Genomic DNA, 18,686 nt, shown 5'->3' with positions numbered 1-18,686 from the left:
TCCATGTTGGTCAGGCTAGTCTCCAACTCTTGACCTCAGGTGATCTACCCAGCTCGGCTTCCCAAAGTGCTGGGATTACAGGAATGAGCCACCGCGCCTAGCCTCTTTCTCTTTTAATTAACAGACTGTATTAGTTGGGACTACAAGTGTGAGTCACCATGCCCGACTAATTTTTTTTTTTTTTTCTTTTTGTACAGTGTCTCACTATGTTGCCAGGGCTGGTCTCAAATTCCAGGGTTCAAGCAATCCTCTCAACTTGGATTCCCAAAGTGCTGAGATTATAGACATGAGCCATTAATGCCTTTTATTTTTTGAGATCTAGTCTCACTGTTGCTCAGGCTGAAGTGCAGTGGCATGATCTCTGCTCACTGCAACCTCTGCCTCCTGGGTTCAAGCAATTCTCCTCCCTCAAGCTCCCAAGCAGCTGGGATTACAGGCGCCTGCTACCAAGTCCAGATAATTTTTGTATTTTTTTTTTTTTTTTGAGGCGGAGTCTCGCTCTGTTGCCCAGGCTGGAGTACAGTGGCGCGATCTCGGCTCACTGCAAGCTCCGCCTCCCGGGTTTACGCCATTCTCCTGCCTCAGCCTCCCAAGTAGCTGGGACTACAGGCGCCGCCACCACGCCCGGCTAATTTTTTTTTTTTTTTTGTATTTTTAGTAGAGACGGGGTTTCACTGTGTTAGCCAGGATGGTCTCGATCTCCTGACCTCGTGATCCGCCCGCCTCGGCCTCCCAAAGTGCTGGGATTACAGGCTTGAGCCACCGCGCCCGGCCAATTTTTGTATTTTTTAGTAGAGACGGGATTCTCCATGTTGGTCAGGCTGGTCTTGAACTCCCAGCCTCAGATGATCCACCTGTCTCGGCCTCCCAAAGTGCTGGAATTACAGGTGTGAGCCACCGTGCCCAGTCTCGAACTTAGATCTTATAATAAATTTGTTGTGATTTTTGACAGGTTTATTTTGTAGGCATGACTAAGACATTGGCCATGTGAAAAAACAAATACAAATACAAACCCCCCCCCCAAAAAAAATGATTAACAAAAAGACACAGACCATGTGATTGGGCTCAAAGTCTAGTCCCTCACACCTCCCTGGAGGCAGAGATGGAGGGGGCCCAATGGGCTAAAAGTTCTGAGCCCGTGATCGCACAGTGCAGAGGGATTCCATGTGACTAACACGACATGCCTATCTTCCAGAAACTCCAAGGATTCTAGGAATTCTTCACTAAGGACCAGGGGCAAAGGCCTAATACGTATTTTATTATAAGATATATTCCTATCAGCTCACCCAGTTAAACATGATATGAGCCAAACCCATGTGCTTGCTATGCAAATGCAACTTCGAGACCAGGCCCCTAACACCACCTTCCAAAGAAATTCAGGAGCTACTATTGCTATCCAGTGAGACTCAATCGGGGCCAGCTAGAAGGCCTGGCCTGGGCACACCACTTCACCTCACCTCCAGAGGGCTTTCCTCACTTGTGAACTGGAGATAACTCAGGTCTCAGTCTCAGAGGGTTGTGTAAGATAATGTGCGTCCGAGTGCCTGGCAGGTAGGGCGTGCACGATCAACATTCAGTTCTCCTCCTCCTGAGAATTATTTAAGTCCCGGGTCCTCCTGGCCCCCACTGTGCTGTTCTCTCACCCCCGTGGGAATGTCCATGTCTTCCTTGTCACAAGCCCCAATCCCCTCCACACACACACACACACGACACCCCCACCCCAGCCACCACACCCAGCACCAATAACTGCTACCATCAGATTAATATGAGAGGCCAGGTATGGTGGCTCACGTCTGTAATCCCAGCACTTTGGGAGGCCGAGTCGGGTGGATGACCTGAGGTCAGGAGTTTGAGACCAGCCTGGCCAACATGGTGAAACCCCCATCTCTACAAAAACACAAAAATTAGCTGGGCGTGGTGGGGGGTGCCTATAGTCCCAGCTACTCAGGAGGCTGAGGCAGCAGAACTGCTTGAACCCGGGAGGTGGAGGTTGCAGTGAGCCGAGATCATGCCACTGCACTCTAGCCTGGGTGACAGAGTGAGACTCTGTCTAAAAAACAAAAACAACAAAAACAAAAAAGATTAATAGTAAGGAATACATTTGGGGGCCTTGGGTTCTAGGCCTGGTTGTGCCACTAACTATGTGACTACAGAAATCATTTGTACAGAGTTGTGGGGGTGTCTGAGGTTCTCCTCGGCATTCTTATCAAGTTAGATCAGCCATCAGCTCGAGTGTGAAACAGAGAGAAAATGTCAAGAAGGATTTGAATAACTTAAACCTTTTATTGTGGATGAAAAGGAGTGGCTTGAGCACTCAAGTCTAAAGGCAAATCCCCAAGGCCGAGATGAGCCAGGAAAGGTGAGGTAATGCCTGAGCCTTAGCAGGGCCCATGCAGGGCTGGGATGTGATCGATACACGGTGGGACTCTACCGTCGGTCTCGGCCAAGCCTGGAGAGACCAGAAGTAACCCAAGACCCGACAAACCCACCTACAGAGGAGCCGAGAGAGGCCCAGGTCAGGCCGCCCTCACCTTTCAGACAGGAGGCACTTGGTTCTCTAAGATGAAGAAGGGCGGCTCCCACCCAGGACATTCTGTGTCACAGAGAAGAGGTTTCCCAACAGCATCTTCCCCGACCCGGAAATGTCTGAAACCTGGACAAAGACAGACACCCAAGAGTATCTCTGCGGGCAGGTGGGGATGTCAGGGCCAAGGTGTGACTTCAGGGCTAGAGCTCCGCCTTCCACTTCTGCAGCTTCTCGTCCATGGCCTGGAGCGTGGCTTCATCCTGCACCAGCACAGATTAGTCCCACACTCTCCCCATGCCCCCAGCAGGCCTTGGGAAGCTCTGGGAGGTCTTTCCTCCCCCAGCCCCGCCCTTTACCTTCACAAAACAGAAGCGGATATAGTGGTCAAAGTGCTTCTGATGCAGCACGCTGCAGAAGATGGAGACAGGGATGGCCACCAAGCCCTGGGGAGGAGGAAGGACATGTCTCAACACGGCTTCGTGGCCCAGCAGGCCTTGGCCCCGGAGGGAACAGACAGGTTCCCACAACCAGGCGGGGAAGGAGAGTTAGCTCCAATCCTGCACCTAGTGCTGCCTCAAAGTCACAGGAAAAAGGCCGGGCGTGGTGGCTCACGCCTGTAATCCCAGCATTTTGGGAGGCTGAGACGGGTGGATCACCTGAGGTCCGGAGTTCGAGACTAACTGGCCAACATGGCCAAACCCCATCTCTTAAAAATACAAAAATTAGCTGGGCGCTGTGGCGCGTGCCTGTAATCCCAGCTACTTGGGAGGCTGAGGCAGGGGAACTGCTTGAGCCCAGGGGTGGAGGTTGCAGTGAGCTGAGATTGTGCCACTTCACTGCAGCTTGGGTGAAAGAGAGAAAATCCGTCTCAAAACAAAAACAAACACAAAGTCAGAGGAAAAGGATCCCAGAAGGCCATTCCAAGTCCCTCCCTGGGTATAGAGGGCAGACAGACGCTGAGAGAGGGAAGTTCACGAAGCAGGTCAGGGCAGAGCCAGAGAAGAACAAAGCCTTAGAGTCACAGATCGAACCTGGATGGACCTCAGAGTTAATGGTCCAGCTCCTCACTGTACAGACGGGAAGACGGAGATCCAAAGAGGCAGGAAATCCTGCCAGCCCACACAGTATCTCTGTGCAAGTGAGAAACAGGTTCCTTGGGCCAGGCGCGGTGGCTCACGCTTGTAATCCCAGCACTTTGGGAGGCCAAGTGGGATGGATCACCTGAGGTCAGGAGTTGGAGACCAGCCTGACCAACATGGTGAAACCCTGTCTCTACAAAATTACAAAATACAAAAATTAGCCAGGCGTGGTGGTATGTGCCTATAATCCCAGCTACCCAGCTACTTGGGAGGCTAAGGGAGGAGAATCACTTGAACCCTGGAGGTGGAGGTAGCAGGGAGCTGAGATTGCGCCCCTGCACTCCAGCCTAGGCGACAGAGTGAGATTGTCTCAAAAAAAAAAAAAAAGGCTGGACGCGGTGTCTCACGCCTGTAATCCCAGCACTGTGGGAGGCCGAGGCAGGCAGATCACAAGGTCAGGAGATCAAGACCATCCTGGCTAACACGGTGAAACCCCATCTCTACTAAAAATACAAAAAAAATTAGCTGGGCGTGGCGGCAGGCGTCTGTGGTCCCAGCTACTCAGGAGGCCGAGGCAGGAGAATGGCGTGAACCCGGGAGGTGGAGTTTGCAGTGAGCTGAGATCGCGCCACTGCACTCCAGCCTGGGCGACAGAGCGAGACTCCGTCTCAAGAAAGTCGAAAAGAAAAGAAAAGAGAAGAGAAGAGAAGAGAAAAGAAAAGAGAAAAAAGGCTCCTCGTTCTTTTAAGTGGATACAACCCTGCCCCAAGGTTCACGGCAGAGGCAGACTAGGATCTGGCCCAGGAGCCTCTTGCCTGGGCACCCTTGAGCAGCACACAACCTGTGAAACCATACATGGCTGCATGGCAGAGGCCCAGCCCACCTTGTTCTTGATCATCCACTTGACGAAGCGTCTGTCATAGGGCTCATCCACAGCTCCAGGCAAGTCAGGCATCTTCCTCTCTGGGAGACAGAGGCCACACTGAGCCCCCTGCAGCCTCCAGCCCCTGCGCCCTGCCCAGAGCGGCCAGTCTCACTCACTGAAGTCTGAGATGTCTGTGATGAGGAAGTAGCTGCCCTGGGGGACGACGGGCTTCAGGCCCACTGACTGTAGGCTGCGTACCATGTGGTCCCGGCAGCGCTGCATGGCCTGCGGGAACTGCACAAAGTAGCTGCTGGGTTGGCCGAAGAGCAGCTGCTCCCGCTCAAAGCTCTCGGCTACTGCGGCCTAGGCAGGGCAGACAGACACCCAGACAGATTAGCTGTTCCCTGACGCGGGGGCCAGCCTGGGCTCTTTCATTGTCTCCCTGCTCCCCCATGGCGTCCCCTGCCCTCTTCACCTGGCTCTGCGTGGGGCAGTGGAAGATGGAGTTCTGGTGCACGGTCCGCAGGTGCTTCATGATGTGATCTGGACCCAGGACCCAGCCCACCTGGAGCAGGAGCACAGGTAGTGGGGGAGGTCCTTCCAGGCCTGGCTAAAGCCTTCTTCATTCCCAGGCCCACCTCACTTGCCAAGGATCTTGCAGGGGCTGGTGACCTCCCACCCTCAGCAACTCACCTTCCAGCCAGTGGCGCTGAAGGTCTTGCCGGCGCTGCCGATGGTCAGGGTCCGTTCCCACATGCCAGGGAGGCTGGCTGCCCAAGGCCGAACAGAGCAGCTGCTGAGACTGGGGTGAGGGGTAAGGGGAAGGGTGGTGGTCTGGGCCCCAGGGGGCACCCATAGGCTCTTGACATCCTGGACTCCTCTACATACTAAGCTATTTGCAGAATTTCTTTCTTTCTTTCGTTCTTTTTTGAGATGGAGTTTCGCTCTGTTGCCCAGGCAGCAATGCAATGGCACCATCTCAGCTCATTGCAACCTCCGCCTCCCGGGTTCCAGTGATCCTCCTACCTCAGCTTCCTGAGTAGCTGGGACTACAGGCACGCACCACCATGCCCAGCTAATTTTTGTACTTTTAGTAGACACGGGATTTCACCATGTTGGCCAGGCTGGTCTCGAACTCCTGACCTCCAGTGATCTGCCAGCCTCAGCCTCCCAAAGTGCTGGGATTACAGACGTGAGCCTGTAATCCTATGCCCAGCATAGGATTTCTTTGACCTCATCCTTTCGACAACCAGGGGGACAGATGCTATTGTTTTTTGTTTTCCTGTGTACTCTGGGAGGCAAAGGTCACAGGATCTGCAGGGCTCCAGAACTCTGGGTTCTAACTACCAGGCCTGCGCTGACTCTCAGGTGGGGTCAAGGCCCTGCCACCAATGTGCAGGGGAGGGGCTCTGGGCAGGCTTGGCTCACCAATGCTGATGTGAGGATGCCCGTCGTAGACCATCCACTGGTAGACTTCATCAGTGATACACACCACATCATGCTGCTGGCACAGGCTGGCCACCAGCTCCAGCTCTTCCCTGGAGAACACCTGTGGATTCCCAAGGAGAGCCCAGACCTGCAGCTGAGACCATCCCCAAACACAGAGGCCTACTCAGAGAGGTTAAAGAACACAGCTGCGGCCAGGTGCGGTGGCTCACGCCTGTAATCCTAGCACTTTGGGAGGCCAAGGCGGGCAGAACACTGGAGGTCAGGAGTTTGAGACCAGCCTGGCCAACATGGAGAAACCCTGTCTCTACTAAAAACACAAAAATTAGCTGGGCATGTTGGCAGGTGCCTGTAATCCCAGCTACTCGGAAGGCTGAGGCAGGAGAATTGCTTGAACCCAGGAGGCGGAGGTTGCAATGAGCCAAAATCCCGCCACTACACTCCAGCCTGGGAGACAGAGCGAGACGAAAAAATAAATAAATGGCGAATACAGCCAAGCCCAGTGCTATGGGCTGTTCCACACCATTGCATTGGATCCCTGCAACAATGACCCATGAGGTCAGTCCCCTCAGGTTCCCACATTACACATGAGATACTTTGAGAAGCATAGTCACTATTCCATGGTCACTGGGAAGTGATGGGGGCTCCCAGCCCAGTTCACTGTTCCAGCCCTCAGACCTTCCCTGGGTATTCCTGCCCCTGTCCTGGGACCTCTGGAGCCTTGGTCCTCAGAGCTCATTGTGTATGGCCCTCCCACACGAGGCCCCACAGCAGCAACTCAGTAACAGTGCAGGAGACATGACTAGCTCTGCGGGCGGCCAGGGAAGGAGGTCCCTCCAGTACCTTGCCCAGGGGGTTGTTGGGGGTGTTGAGGACCAGGGCTTTGGTGCGTGATGTGAATTTGCTGGCCAGCTCCATGGAGTCCAGCTGCCAGTTGCTGCTGGAACCCAGTTCTCCGTTCTGGACGGGACCCTGCAAGGTGGCAGGGGTGGTACCACTTACCCACGTGACGTGCAGCTCTTCCCCCAGCATCCATCCCCACCTTCTCTCCCCTGGGATCCCAACACACACACCTCCCCTCTGCCCTCCCAGCTTAGGGGAACTGGCTTCCTTCACTTCCTTCCTCCTGTTCCAATGCCCAGGGTCCAACTCTGCCCATGCCTTGGATCCCTCTGCCCATCCATCCTCTACCTAGCATCCTTACCGGCTTCAGGGGCACAAACACAGGGCGACCCCCCGCCATCACTGTCATGGGCTCGTAGCAGTCAAAAAAGGGTTCGATGATGATGACCTGATAGAAGGTTCAAATCAGCTGGAGTCAGCACGGCCCTGACCTCTCGGTCCCACTCAGCCCAAGTCTTGCCCACTCACCTCATCTCCTTCGTCCACCAGGGCCTGGAAGGCTGTGAACAGGGCCCCATAGCCACCGACAGTCACGAGCACATTCCTGAGCGGGTCCATCTCCTGACCCAGAAGCTTCCCAAAGAAACTTGCCAGGACCTTCGTCAGCGGTGGGTAACCCTGCCAGGACAGCGGGGGTCAACTGTCCAGCTCAGCCGGGCCCATCCTCCTGCCCAGCTGTATCCAGGCAGTTCTAGCACCTTTCAGCAGCAAGTCTGGGGCAAAGTCAGATACTGGTAGCCTGGGCCCCAGGGGACATGGAATAGTTTAGCTTTCAACACTCTGGATTTCTCTACACACCAAGCTATTTGTGGGATTTCTTTGATCTCATCCTCTCAGCAACCCAGAGGCAGGTGCTATTGTGATCCTGTGTACTCTGGGAGGTAAAGGTTACACAATCTATATGGTCCCAGACTCCAGGGTCCCAACCACCAGGCCTGCACTGACTCAGATATACGCTCTTCCATCTCCTCCACCAGCATTTGCCATGGGGCCTGTTCTGTGCCAGGCCCGGAGCCCAGGGTGGGGATTCAGCAGAGAACCAGAGGAAGTGTTTGCCTCCATGAACCTCAGTCCAAGAGCCCGCGAGGCAGTAGAAACTCCCCACTTTCCACATCTCTAAGTTTAAGAAGCATGTTTGTCATGTTTGTGCCCACCTGATCCTCCCAGCAGCTTTGCAGGAGAGGCTTTTTTTTTTTTTTGAGACAGGGTCTCACTCATGTCACCCAGGTTAGAGGGCAATGGCACAATCGTGGCTCACTGCAGCCTCCGCCTCCTGGGTTCAGGTGATTCTCCTACCTCAGCCTCCCAAGTAGCTGGGACGACAGGCACGCGCCAGCATGCCCGGTTAATTTTTGTGTTTTTAGTGCAGACAGGGTTTCACTATGTTGGCCAGGCTGGTTTTGAACTTCTGACCTCAGGTAATCCGCCTGCCTTAGCCTCCCAAAGTGCTGGGATTACAGATGTGAGCCACCGTGCCTGGCCTGATTCCCACTATTTGACAGGTAGAAAAATAGAGACCCAGAGAAAAGAAATTACTTGTCTAAAGTCACACACAGTTGAGGGTCAGGAACCTCATGTTGCAGTTTTGGAAGCACCCCTTTTTGAGAGGAAGATTAGATCCAGAAACTTGTTTGCTGAGGACACTTATAAAATACTCAAAGTGAAACCCCGTCTCTACTAAAAATACAAAAAATTAGCCGGGCGTGGTGGCAGGCACCTGTAGTCCCAGCTACTCGGGAGGCTGAGGCAAGAGAATAGCGTGAACCCGGGAGACGGAGTTTGCAGTGAGCCGAGATCGCACCACTGCACTCCAGCCTGGGCGACAGAGCGAGACTCTGTCTCAAAAAAAACACAAACAAACAAAACAAAACAAAAATACTCAAGGCTAAGCCAAGTGATCAAAACCTTGTCTAGAACTTAACTCAGTAACTCACTAAACCAGATTTGGCCACACAAAAATAAAAATTTTCTGTACAACAAAAGGCACAGGCCAGGCACAGTGGCTCACTCCTGTAATCCTAGCACTTTCGGAGAATGAGGCAGGAGGGTTGCTTGAGGCCAGGAGTTTGAGAACAGCCTGGGCAACACAGAGGGACTCCGTCTCTACTGATGGAAAATCAAAAAATTATCCAGGTGTGGTGTCACATGCCTGTAGTCCCAGGTACTCGGGAGGTTGAGGCAGGAGGATTGCTTGAGCCCAGGAGATCAAGGCTACAGTGAGCTATGATCACACCAGTCTGGGTAATAGAATTGAGACTCTGTCTCAGACAATAAATTAATTAATTAAATAAAAATAAAAGGCACCATGAGCAAAGTTAAAACAGGAAGAGAGAAATATTGCAACATAAAAGAAAAAGGTTAACATATTTAATGAGGCTGGGCACAGTGGCTCATGCCTGTAATCCCAGCACTTTGGGAGGCTAAGGTGGGAGGATTGCTTGAGCCTAGCCTGGGTAACATAAGGAAACCCTGTCTCTATTTTGTTGTTGTTGTTGTTGTTGTTGTTGTCACGCTGGCTGGAGTGCAATGGCACCACTTCAGCTCACTGCAACCTCCACCTCCCGGGTTCAAGCGATTCTCGTGCCTCAGCCTCCCAAGTAGTTGGGATTACAGGCGCCCGCCACCACACCCGGCTAATTTTTATTAGAGACAGGGTTTCACCATGTTGGCCAGGCTGGTCTTGAACTCCTGACCTCAGGTGATCTGCCAGCCTCAGCCTACCAGAAGGCTGGGATTACAGGCGTGAGCCACCACGCCCGGCCCCTGTCTCTATTAAAAAAAAAAAAAGAAAAAAGAAAGAAAAGAAAAAGCAGCAAGAAAAAGATACATATCCAGATGGTTTTTTTTTTTTTTTTTTTGGATCAAAGAAGGAACTTTACAACCAACTCTGAGACCAGCCTATTGGCAGGGATGTAAATGAGTAAACCTTACTGGAAGGCAATTATTTACTTAGGTGTTAATTTTTGAGACAGGATCTTACTATGTTGCACCGGCCTCAAACTCCTGGGCTCAAGTGATCTTCCTGCCACAGACTCCCAAGTAGCTGGGATTACAGGCACACACTATTTCTTAACAATATCCACCTATTGTATTTATAAATATTTATAGCCTTTCATTCGCTAGTTTTACTTCCAGGAATTTATCTTAGAGAAATGCACATGTATACAAAGATGTCCACACAGGGAAATTCGCCGTGGCACTGCTTATGATACTGAGATAGCAGAAGCAGTCCATCAGTGCAGGGATGCTTAAATACATTACGGCACATCTAGGCAACAGAACAGTATGCAGCCATTAAAAAGAATGAGTGCGGTCGAGTGCATTGGCTCACGCCTGTAATCCCAGCACTCTGGGAGGCCCAGGTGTGCGGATCACGAGGTCAAGGGATCAAGACCATCCTGGCTAACATCGTGAAACCCCATCTCCACTAAAAATACAAAAATTAGCTGGGCGAGGTGGTGCACGCCTATAGTCCCAGCTACTTGGGAGGCTGAGGCAGGAGAATCTCTTGAACCTGGGGGGTGGAGGTTGCAGTGAGCTGAGATTGCGCCACTGCAATCCAACCTGGCGACAGAGGGAGACTCCGTCTCAAAAAAAAAAAACCAAAAAACAAAGAACGAGGGCGCAGTGGCTCACACCTGTAATCCCAGCACTTTCAGAGGCTGAGGTGGCAGGATCACTTGAGCCCAGGAGTTTGAGACCAGTCTGAGCAACATGGTGAAACCCTGTCTCTACAAAAAATACAAAAAAAATTAGCTGGGCGAGGTGGCATACCCCTGTTGTCCCAGCAACTCTACAGGCGGAGGTGGGAGGATCACATGAGCCCCAGGAAATGACATATCATGTGAGCCGCAAGAGGTAGAGGCTGCAGTAAGCCGTGATCATGTCACTACACTCTAGCCTAGGTGACAAGAGTGAGACCCTGACTCAAAGATAAATAAATAAATAAAATTAGCTGGGCATGGTGACGCACACCTGTAGTCCCAGTTACTCCAGAGGCTGAGGTGGGAGGACCACTTGAGCCTGGCAGGGTCGAGGCTGCCGTGGACCATGATCGCGCCACTGCATTCCAGCCTGGATAACAGAGTGAGACCCTGTCTCAAAAAAGAAAAAGGAAAAAAGAACCACAGTTCTAATCCAGCTACTGTCGCGTATTTACTACGTGGTCCTTTCCAGAAAAAGTTCGGATTTAGAGTGTAATCCAAATAGTAGCTTGTCTTTCAGGACTTGGTTTAAGTGTCACCTTCTCCAGGAAGTCTTAGCGCATCTCTCCAGTCCCCTCCCCAGGTTTCATTCCCTCTTTCTCACTCCCGTGGTATCCCATCCTCCTCCATCACGGCACATATCCACTGCCTGTCGTTACTGGTTTCTTGTCTGCCATCCCCACTAGACCATGAGGCACAGGCTCTGGGACAGAGGACACGCTCAGTAAACACTGAACTATGGTCACACAGAATCCCCTGGCTCTGTCCCCTGAAGCCTGACGCCTGTGTGGGCTTGATGTCCAGAAAGCCCCACCCCCTTCCTCCCCCAGTGCCTCCAGGGAGACGGGGAGACTCACAAACGCCTTGGTGTACTGGTTGAGCATGAAGTCTCCACTGACAGCATGCTGAAAGGCTTCCACGGCAAAGTCTGGGGGCGGGAAATCCGGGAAGCCCTGGCCCAAGTTCACGACGTCATGCTCACTGGCCAGTTTGACAAACTCCACCCTGGGTAACAAACGGAGAATCAGCACCAGACCAGCCCTACATGGTGACCTGGACTTTGGCCTGTTTAGAAAAACTGGACAATTGGCCGGGCGTGGTGGCTCACGCCTGTAATCCCAGCACTTTGGGAGGCCGAGGTGGGCGGATCACCTGAGGTCAGGAGTTTGAGACCAGCCTGGCCATCATGGTGAAACTCTGTCTTCGCTAAAAAGATAAAAGTTAGTCGGGCATGGTGGCGGGGGCCTGTAATCCCAGCTGCTCGGGAGGCTGAGGCAGGAGAATCGCTTGAACCCGGGTACTGGAGGTTGAAGTGAGCTGAGATCGCACCATCACACTCCAGCCTGGATGACAAGAGCGAGACTCCGTCTAAAAAAAAAAAAAAAAAAAAAAAAACCACACGCAAGAAAAACAAAAACTGGAAAACCAGCGACTGTCCTAGCCTGAAGAGCTGCCTGAGTGCCACAGCTGGTCCCCTGTATTGAGATTAGTCAGTCAGGCACACTGATGATCACAAGAGTCAGCCCAGGGGCTTTCCAGGTTCTTCCACCACGTCCCATAGGAAGAAAGCATCTTTCTTTCTTTCTTTTTTTTTTTTTTGAGACGGAGTCTCGCTCTGTCACCCAGGCTGCGCAATCTCGGCTCACTGCAAGCTCCGCCTCCAGGTTTCACGCCATTCTCCTGCCTCAGCCTCCTGTGTAGCTGGGACTACAGGTGCCCGCCACTGCACCTGGCTAATTTTTTGTATTTTTAGTAGAGACGGTGGTTTCACCGTGTTGGCCAGGATGGTCTCGATCTCCTGACCTCATGATCCACTCGCCTCGGCCTCCCAAAGTGCTGGGATTATAGGCGTGAGCCACCTCGCCCAGCGCCCCCGTTTTTTTTTTGAGACAGAGTCTCGCTCTGTCCTCTAGGCTGGAGTACAGTGGCACAATCTCAACTCACTGCAACCTCTGCCTCCCGAGTTCAAGTGATTCTCATGCCTCAGCCTCCCGAGTAGCTGGGATTACAGGCGCCCGCCACCACGCCTGGTTAATTTTTGTAGTTTTAGTACAGACAGAGTTTCACTATGTTGGCCAGGCTGGTCTCGAACTCCTGACCTCAGGTGATCCACCCGCCTCAGCCTCCCAAAGTTCTGGGAGTACAGGCGTGAACCACCACACCCGGCCAAGAAATCATCTTTGCATCATCAACCCTGTGCAGCACAAACATGGAATGGAAGCTTCATCCTTCTTGGTGCAATCTCCTGCAGTATTTCCTGTCCTGTCCTATCCTACTCTATTCTTTCCAAATACTAGTTGAGACTCCCTGCACAGATTGCATGACTCCTCCTTGGATTTGTCAACAGCACAGTTAAATGCGCTGCTCATACAACCTTCACAATGGCCTGTGAGGCACGTCCTGTTCCTGGACCACTGTGGGGATAAGGAGTGGAGTGACTTGCCTAAAGCCTCCCAGCTAGTACAAGGCACAGCCAGTCAGCCTTTCTACTTCCACCTCAAGCAAAGTTTTATGCTCTTTACCCTACTCTGGGCAGAACAGGGCCCCACCATCCCAGGCACACATCATCTCTGGACCCATAATCCTCTGTTCTGGCTCTGCCTGGTGGCCACCTCTCTAGGTGGGAGAAAGGCTGGGAAGCTGGATGAAGAGGCTGGTATGTGGTTTGGGGCTAGTTTGGAGCAGAGTCAAGACTTGGCTGAGTTGAATTTGCATACCAATAAATATGTCTAAAGCGTGTCATTTTTGGCTGGGCACGGTGGCTCACGCCTGTATTCCCCAGCACTTTGGAAGGCCGAAGCAGGCAGATCCCTTGAGGTCAGGAGTTTGAGACCAGCCTGGACAACATGGTGAAACCCCATCTTCTCTAAAAATATAAAAATTAGGGCCAGGCACGGTGGCACATGCCTGTAATCCCAGTACTTTGGGAGGCTGAGGCGGGTGGATCACAAGGTCAGGAGTTCGAGACCAGCCTGGCCAACAGGGTGAAACCCATTCTCTACTAAAAATACAAAAAAAAAAAAAAATTAGCTGGGTGTGGTTGGCGCACTCCTGTAATCCCAGCTACTTGGGAGGCTGAGGTAGGAGAATTGCTTGAACCCGTGAGGGGGAGGCTGCAGTGAGCTGAGATCATGCCACTGCACTGCAGCCTGGGCAACAGAGTGAGACTCCATCTGGGGGGAAAAAAAAGAAAAAAAATTAGCTGGGCATTGTGTTGCACGCCTGTAATCCCAGTTACTCGGCAGGCTGAAGCAGGAGAATCATTTGAACCTGGGAGGCAGAGGTTGCAGTGAGCCGAGATCACGCCATTGCACTCCAGCCCGGGCGACAAGAGCAAAACTCCATCTCAAAAATAAAATGAAAAGAAAACAAGTCAAAAAAGAAAACAATATCAACCTCTGCAAATGTCTAGTGAAGATCCAACTATATCTTACTTGCTTATCTTACTTATCTTAGGGTATCTGACTCTGTACCAAGTGAGAAAGAAAGTCATCCCTGGAAAGTGCTTAGCCTGGCGCCTGGGTAAATGGCTTTGGACGGCATTTCACTTTCTCCTCCCCAGTGCTCTCCAGGTAGGTATAATTCTTCATTTTGCAGCTGGGGACATGAGGCTCAGAGCAGGTATGTCACCTGTCCTAGTGCCACAGTCATGCAGGAGAAAGCTGAGATTTGAACCAAGCCTGCTCCCTCGGGCCCTGCCTCTCCTGAGCTGTGGCTGGAATCTGGCAGTCTGTGTACCGCCACCATCTGGGGTACTGCTGAGTTGCTGTGAACGCACAGATGGCCAACCCATGCCCGAGGGGACACCCACACACCTCCCCAGCTCAGCTGGCTCACCAGGGGTTGTGGTCGATCCCGTCTAGCCTTCGGGCCTGCAGCTGTTTGGCCATGGTGAGCTGGAGACGAACAAGTGGAAGGTCAGAGATGGAATCTGTCTGGGTGCAGGGGTCCGGGCTTGCGCAAAGGAGGGACAGCTGCTTTCAGGCCACAGCCCTACCCTGTCTGCTCCCAGGAGGGGGCAGAGATCAGAGCTCCCAGAAGGGCAGGTTTCTGCCTGCCTCCCAAGCCTGTTATGTTCCAACACCCTCACCTGGCTCCTCCCGACTCCAGCAGCCTCCACCTCCCCAACCTGCAGGGGCTGCCTGGCGCCTGTCCAGTGGAGGCTTCCAGCCCTGGCTCCACGTGTCCTGAGACAGAGCCCTGACTTGGTCAGGTTAGTCTGACTCAGGAAGGGCTGAGGGTTAAGGAAGAAGAGCAGGAGGTCAGTGGAGCAGAAAGGGAGGATAATGGCAACAGTGACAGCAGCAGCCTCCACTTACAGAGGTCTTGCTAAGCACTTCCATTTCATTCCCAGAATGACCTGGCCAGGCCCATCTTATCAATGAGAAAACAGGAATTGGAAAACAGGCTGGAGGGTGCAGGGGAGGGAGTGATGTGTTTAAGGCCACACAACACACCCACTCAGACTTAGGCCTGTTGGACCCAAGGCCATGTCCTAACTCTGAGGGAGGCACTAATCCAGTCCTGGGAGAGTTCCAGGGTCCTGGCTCCCGGCTCGCCCCCTCCCCTCCCAGTGTTCCTCCCAGGCCAGCTCCCTACCCAGCCACCGGTGTGCAGAAACTGGCCAGGGACTGGGTGCAATGGCTCATGCCTGTAATCCCAGCACTTTGGGAGGCTGAGGCAGGTAGATCACCTGAGGTCAGGAGTTCGAGACCAGCTGGCCAACATGGTAAAATCCCACCCTTACTAAAAATACAAAAATTAGCTGGGCGTGGTGGCGTGCACCTGTAATCCCAGCTACTCGGGAGGCTGAAACTGGAGCGAAACTCAGTTTGGAAAAAAAAACAAAAACTTAGCTGGGCATCATGACACACACCTGTAATCCCAGCTGCTCAGGAGGCTGAGGCCTGAGAATCACTTGAACCTGGGAGGTGGAGGTTGCAGTGGGCCAAGATCATGCCACTGCACTCCAGCCTGGGTGACAGAGCAAGATTCCATCAAAAAAAAAAAAGAAAGAAAGGAAGAAAGAAAGAAACTGGCCAGACCTGAGAGCCACCAAACTCAGGTCCTAACCCGCCTTGGCTGGGTGACCCTGGATAGGTAATTTGGCTCCTCCTGTCCTCAGAATCCCTTCAACACCAGAGACCTCGCATGGGCTTTGTGGTCTCTGAGGAACCTTCTGTCCCTATGGGTTTGCCAGTCCCAGATGGCTGGTGGGCCGTGGAGCCAGGGAGCCAACATTCTTCTCAGCTGCCTGCTGTGACCAATGGTGAACCCTGGCTCAGGATTTTGCTCGGTTCCACCTCGCTCAGTTCCCATTGCACTCTCACCAGAGGTGCCACAACAGTGTCCATCTAACAGATGAGGACACTGAGGCTCAAAGAGGCTCACGTACCTGCCCAAGGTCAGAGGAGAAGCTGGCAAGGACCTGGTCAGGGTGGCAGCCACAGTAATCTCAACACCAGGCCCCCCTGTCCTGAAAGGGCCTTGGGGACCATTTGAGTAAGCGCCAGGTCTTCCATAGCCCAGGAACCCCATCGCGCCTGGCTCAGTTGACATGTATTGAGCCCTTACCATGTACTGGGTTCTGGGCTGGGCACAGGGGATCATGGGAAGCAGCACCCTACAGCGCCCAAGTCGATTATTCAGATGCAGAGCTACAAGTTCTAGACTAGAGAAGCAGGGGCAAGGGAGAAGCACACATCCAGGCTGCAGTTAAAGAGGGCCCCTGAAAAAGAAGGCTCATGCACAGCTTTGAATCCAGGAACGAGCCAGACCCCAGAAGCCCCAGGCCATGCAGGTGGCAGAGTATTGGGGTTAGGGCACTTACAGTCTGGTGCAAGCACTGAGCGAGTGGGGCTCCAGCCTTCCTTCCCCGAAGGGGCCCCACCAGGTGCACAGAGATGGCTGCTGCAGTCCTGAACATGCCTCCCAGAGCTTTGGGGCACTGCAGACTTCTCCAGGGGCAGAGGAGAAGGGAGGAGACAGCCCTGGCCAGAAAATGCCTCTGAGCTCAGGACTTGAGTACCCCCCTACAGCTCTAACAATAACAACAACAATATGGTCATTGTGTGCCAGGAATAGCACCAAGTGCTTTGTTGCACGATTATCTGACTCCGTCCTTGCAACAACTCTGTTGCTCATGCACACTACACCCCCCAGCAACCCAAGGGACCCTTTGAAAACACAAATCACCTCTAATTAAAAAATGATCCAGGAGAGGATCACTGATAGCACGGAATATCACCAAGAGCATAAACCAAACACGTTCTGACTCTGGAAACACACGCACCACCTGCAAATTATTCCTGCGGTAAAAGTGGCCCTAAATTAGATCACACTGTTGAATGACTCAAATACAAGGACAGAAGAACATGTTAAATACATCATGGAGATGCAATCAACAAATTCAAGCAGGGCAATGTGTCTCACACCTGTAAACTCAGCACTTTGGGAGGCCAAAGCAGGAGGATCTCTTGAGCCCAGGAGTTTGAGACCAGCCTGGGCAACATACTGAAACACCGTCTCTACAAAAATATAAAAATTGACCAGGCGCAATGGTGCACACCTGTAGTCCCAGCTACTGGGGAAGCTAAAGCGGGAGGATCACTTGATCCTGGAGAGGTCACGGCTACAGTGAGCCCTGATCCCATCCACTGCACTCCAGCCTGGGCGACAGGGGGAGGTATGTCTCAAAAAAAAAAAAAAAAAAAAAAAAAATTCTGGGCACGGTGGCTCAAGCCTGTAATCCCAGCACTTTGGGAGGCCGAGACGGGCGGATCACAAGGTCAGGAGATCGAGACCATCCCGGCTAACATGGTGAAACCCCGTCTCTACTAAAATTACAAAAAATTAGCCGGGCGCGGTGGCGGGCGCCTATAGTCCCAGCTACTCGGGAGGCTGAGGCAGGAGAATGGCATGAACCCGGGAGGCGGAGCTTGCAGTGAGCCGAGATCAAGCCACTGTACTCCAGCCTGGGTGACAGAGCGAGACTCCGTCTTAAAAAAAAAAAAAAAAGTCAATGCCTGAGAAAGAAGAAAAAAGTTGAAGAAATCACACTGCACAATTTGGAAGCTTAATACAAACATACAGGAACCAAGAAAGTATGATACTGGCTTAAAGACAGATATATAAGTCAATTGAATAGAATTGACTGTCCAGAAATAAACTCTCACATTTATGGACAATTCCTATTTGATAAGATGCTAAGAAACTCAAATGGGGGCCAGGCGCGGTGGCTCACGCCTGTAATCCCAGCACTGTGGGAGGCTGAGGCAGGTGGATCACTTCAGGTCAGAAGTTTGTGACCAGCCTGGCCAACATGCTGAAACCTCATCTCTACTAAAAATACAAAAATTAGCCAGGCATGGTGGTGTGCCCTGTAATCCCAGTTATTGGGAGGCTGAGGCAAAAGAATCACTTGAACTCATGAGGTGGAGGATGCAGTGAGCTGAGATTGCACCACTCACTGCACTCCAGCCTGGGTGACAGAGCAAGACTGTCTCAAAAAAAAAAAAAAAAAATTTGGGCGGTCAGGTGTGGCTCATGCCTGTAACACCAACACTTTGGGAGGCCAAGGTGGGAGGATCATTTGAGGTCAGGAGTTCGAGACCAGACTGGACATTATGGCAAAACCCCATCTCTAATAAAAATACAAAAATTAGCTGGGCATGGTAGCACATGACTGTAGTCCCAGCTACTTGTGAGGCTGAGGCAGGAGAATCGCTTGAACCTGGGAGGCAGAGGTTGCAATGAGCTGAGATGGTGCCACTGTAGTCCAGCCTAAGCAACAAAATGAGACTCTGTCTCAAAAAAACAGGTGGGGAGGCCGGGCGTGGTGGCTCACGCCTGTAATCCCAGCACTTTGGGAGGCTGAGGTAGATGGATCACCTGAGGTCAGGAGTTCGATACCAGTCTGGCCAAAATGGTAAAACCCCATCTCTACGAAAAATACAAAATTAGCCGGATGTGGTGGTGTGTGCCTGTAGTCCCAGCTACCCGGGAGACTGAGGTAGGAGAATCGTGGGAACCCAGGAGGCAGAGGTTCAGTGAGCCAAGATCACGCCACTGCACTCCAGCCTGGGCGACAGAGGGAGACACGGGCTCAAAATAAAAAGGAGGGGGGGGGGGGGGGTGGGAAATAATCTTTTTTTTTTTTTTTT

The 18,686-nt window shown here is 52.3% G+C and overlaps 1 protein-coding gene across 11 annotated transcripts in view; it reads right to left on the bottom strand.

Moving 5' to 3' along the window:
• Positions 1 to 2,258: 2,258 nt before the first annotated feature.
• Positions 2,259 to 18,686, bottom strand: part of KYAT1 (kynurenine aminotransferase 1) — a 43,915-nt gene continuing 27,487 nt past the window's right edge. For 3 of the 11 annotated variants that reach the window (XM_025359289.1, XM_025359284.1, XM_025359285.1), the window contains exons 2-13: positions 14,362 to 14,420; positions 11,382 to 11,529; positions 7,289 to 7,438; positions 7,122 to 7,208; positions 6,761 to 6,889; positions 5,900 to 6,020; positions 5,165 to 5,241; positions 4,947 to 5,036; positions 4,648 to 4,834; positions 4,490 to 4,569; positions 2,884 to 2,970; positions 2,259 to 2,787 (exon numbers count right to left, since the gene is read on the bottom strand). In XM_025359289.1, coding sequence (XP_025215074.1) covers positions 2,728 to 2,787; positions 2,884 to 2,970; positions 4,490 to 4,569; positions 4,648 to 4,834; positions 4,947 to 5,036; positions 5,165 to 5,241; positions 5,900 to 6,020; positions 6,761 to 6,889; positions 7,122 to 7,208; positions 7,289 to 7,438; positions 11,382 to 11,529; positions 14,362 to 14,414 — 1,269 coding nt within the window. In that variant the 5' untranslated portion in view covers positions 14,415 to 14,420 and the 3' untranslated portion in view covers positions 2,259 to 2,727. Of the gene's footprint in view, positions 2,788 to 2,883; positions 3,658 to 4,489; positions 4,570 to 4,647; positions 4,835 to 4,946; positions 5,037 to 5,164; positions 5,242 to 5,899; positions 6,021 to 6,760; positions 6,890 to 7,121; positions 7,209 to 7,288; positions 7,439 to 11,381; positions 11,530 to 14,361; positions 14,527 to 14,614; positions 14,753 to 15,601; positions 15,782 to 16,354; positions 16,565 to 18,686 lie in introns of those variants that run through there. The other 8 variants (XM_025359292.1, XM_025359290.1, XM_025359288.1 and 5 more) reach the window with 7 other exon arrangements.

Source organism: Theropithecus gelada, chromosome 15, assembly GCF_003255815.1.
Source record: "Theropithecus gelada isolate Dixy chromosome 15, Tgel_1.0, whole genome shotgun sequence".
Taxonomy (NCBI): Eukaryota; Metazoa; Chordata; class Mammalia; order Primates; family Cercopithecidae; genus Theropithecus; species Theropithecus gelada.
The sequence above is the reverse complement of the archived record's forward strand: the minus strand, read 5'-3'. Positions and strand labels throughout refer to the sequence as shown.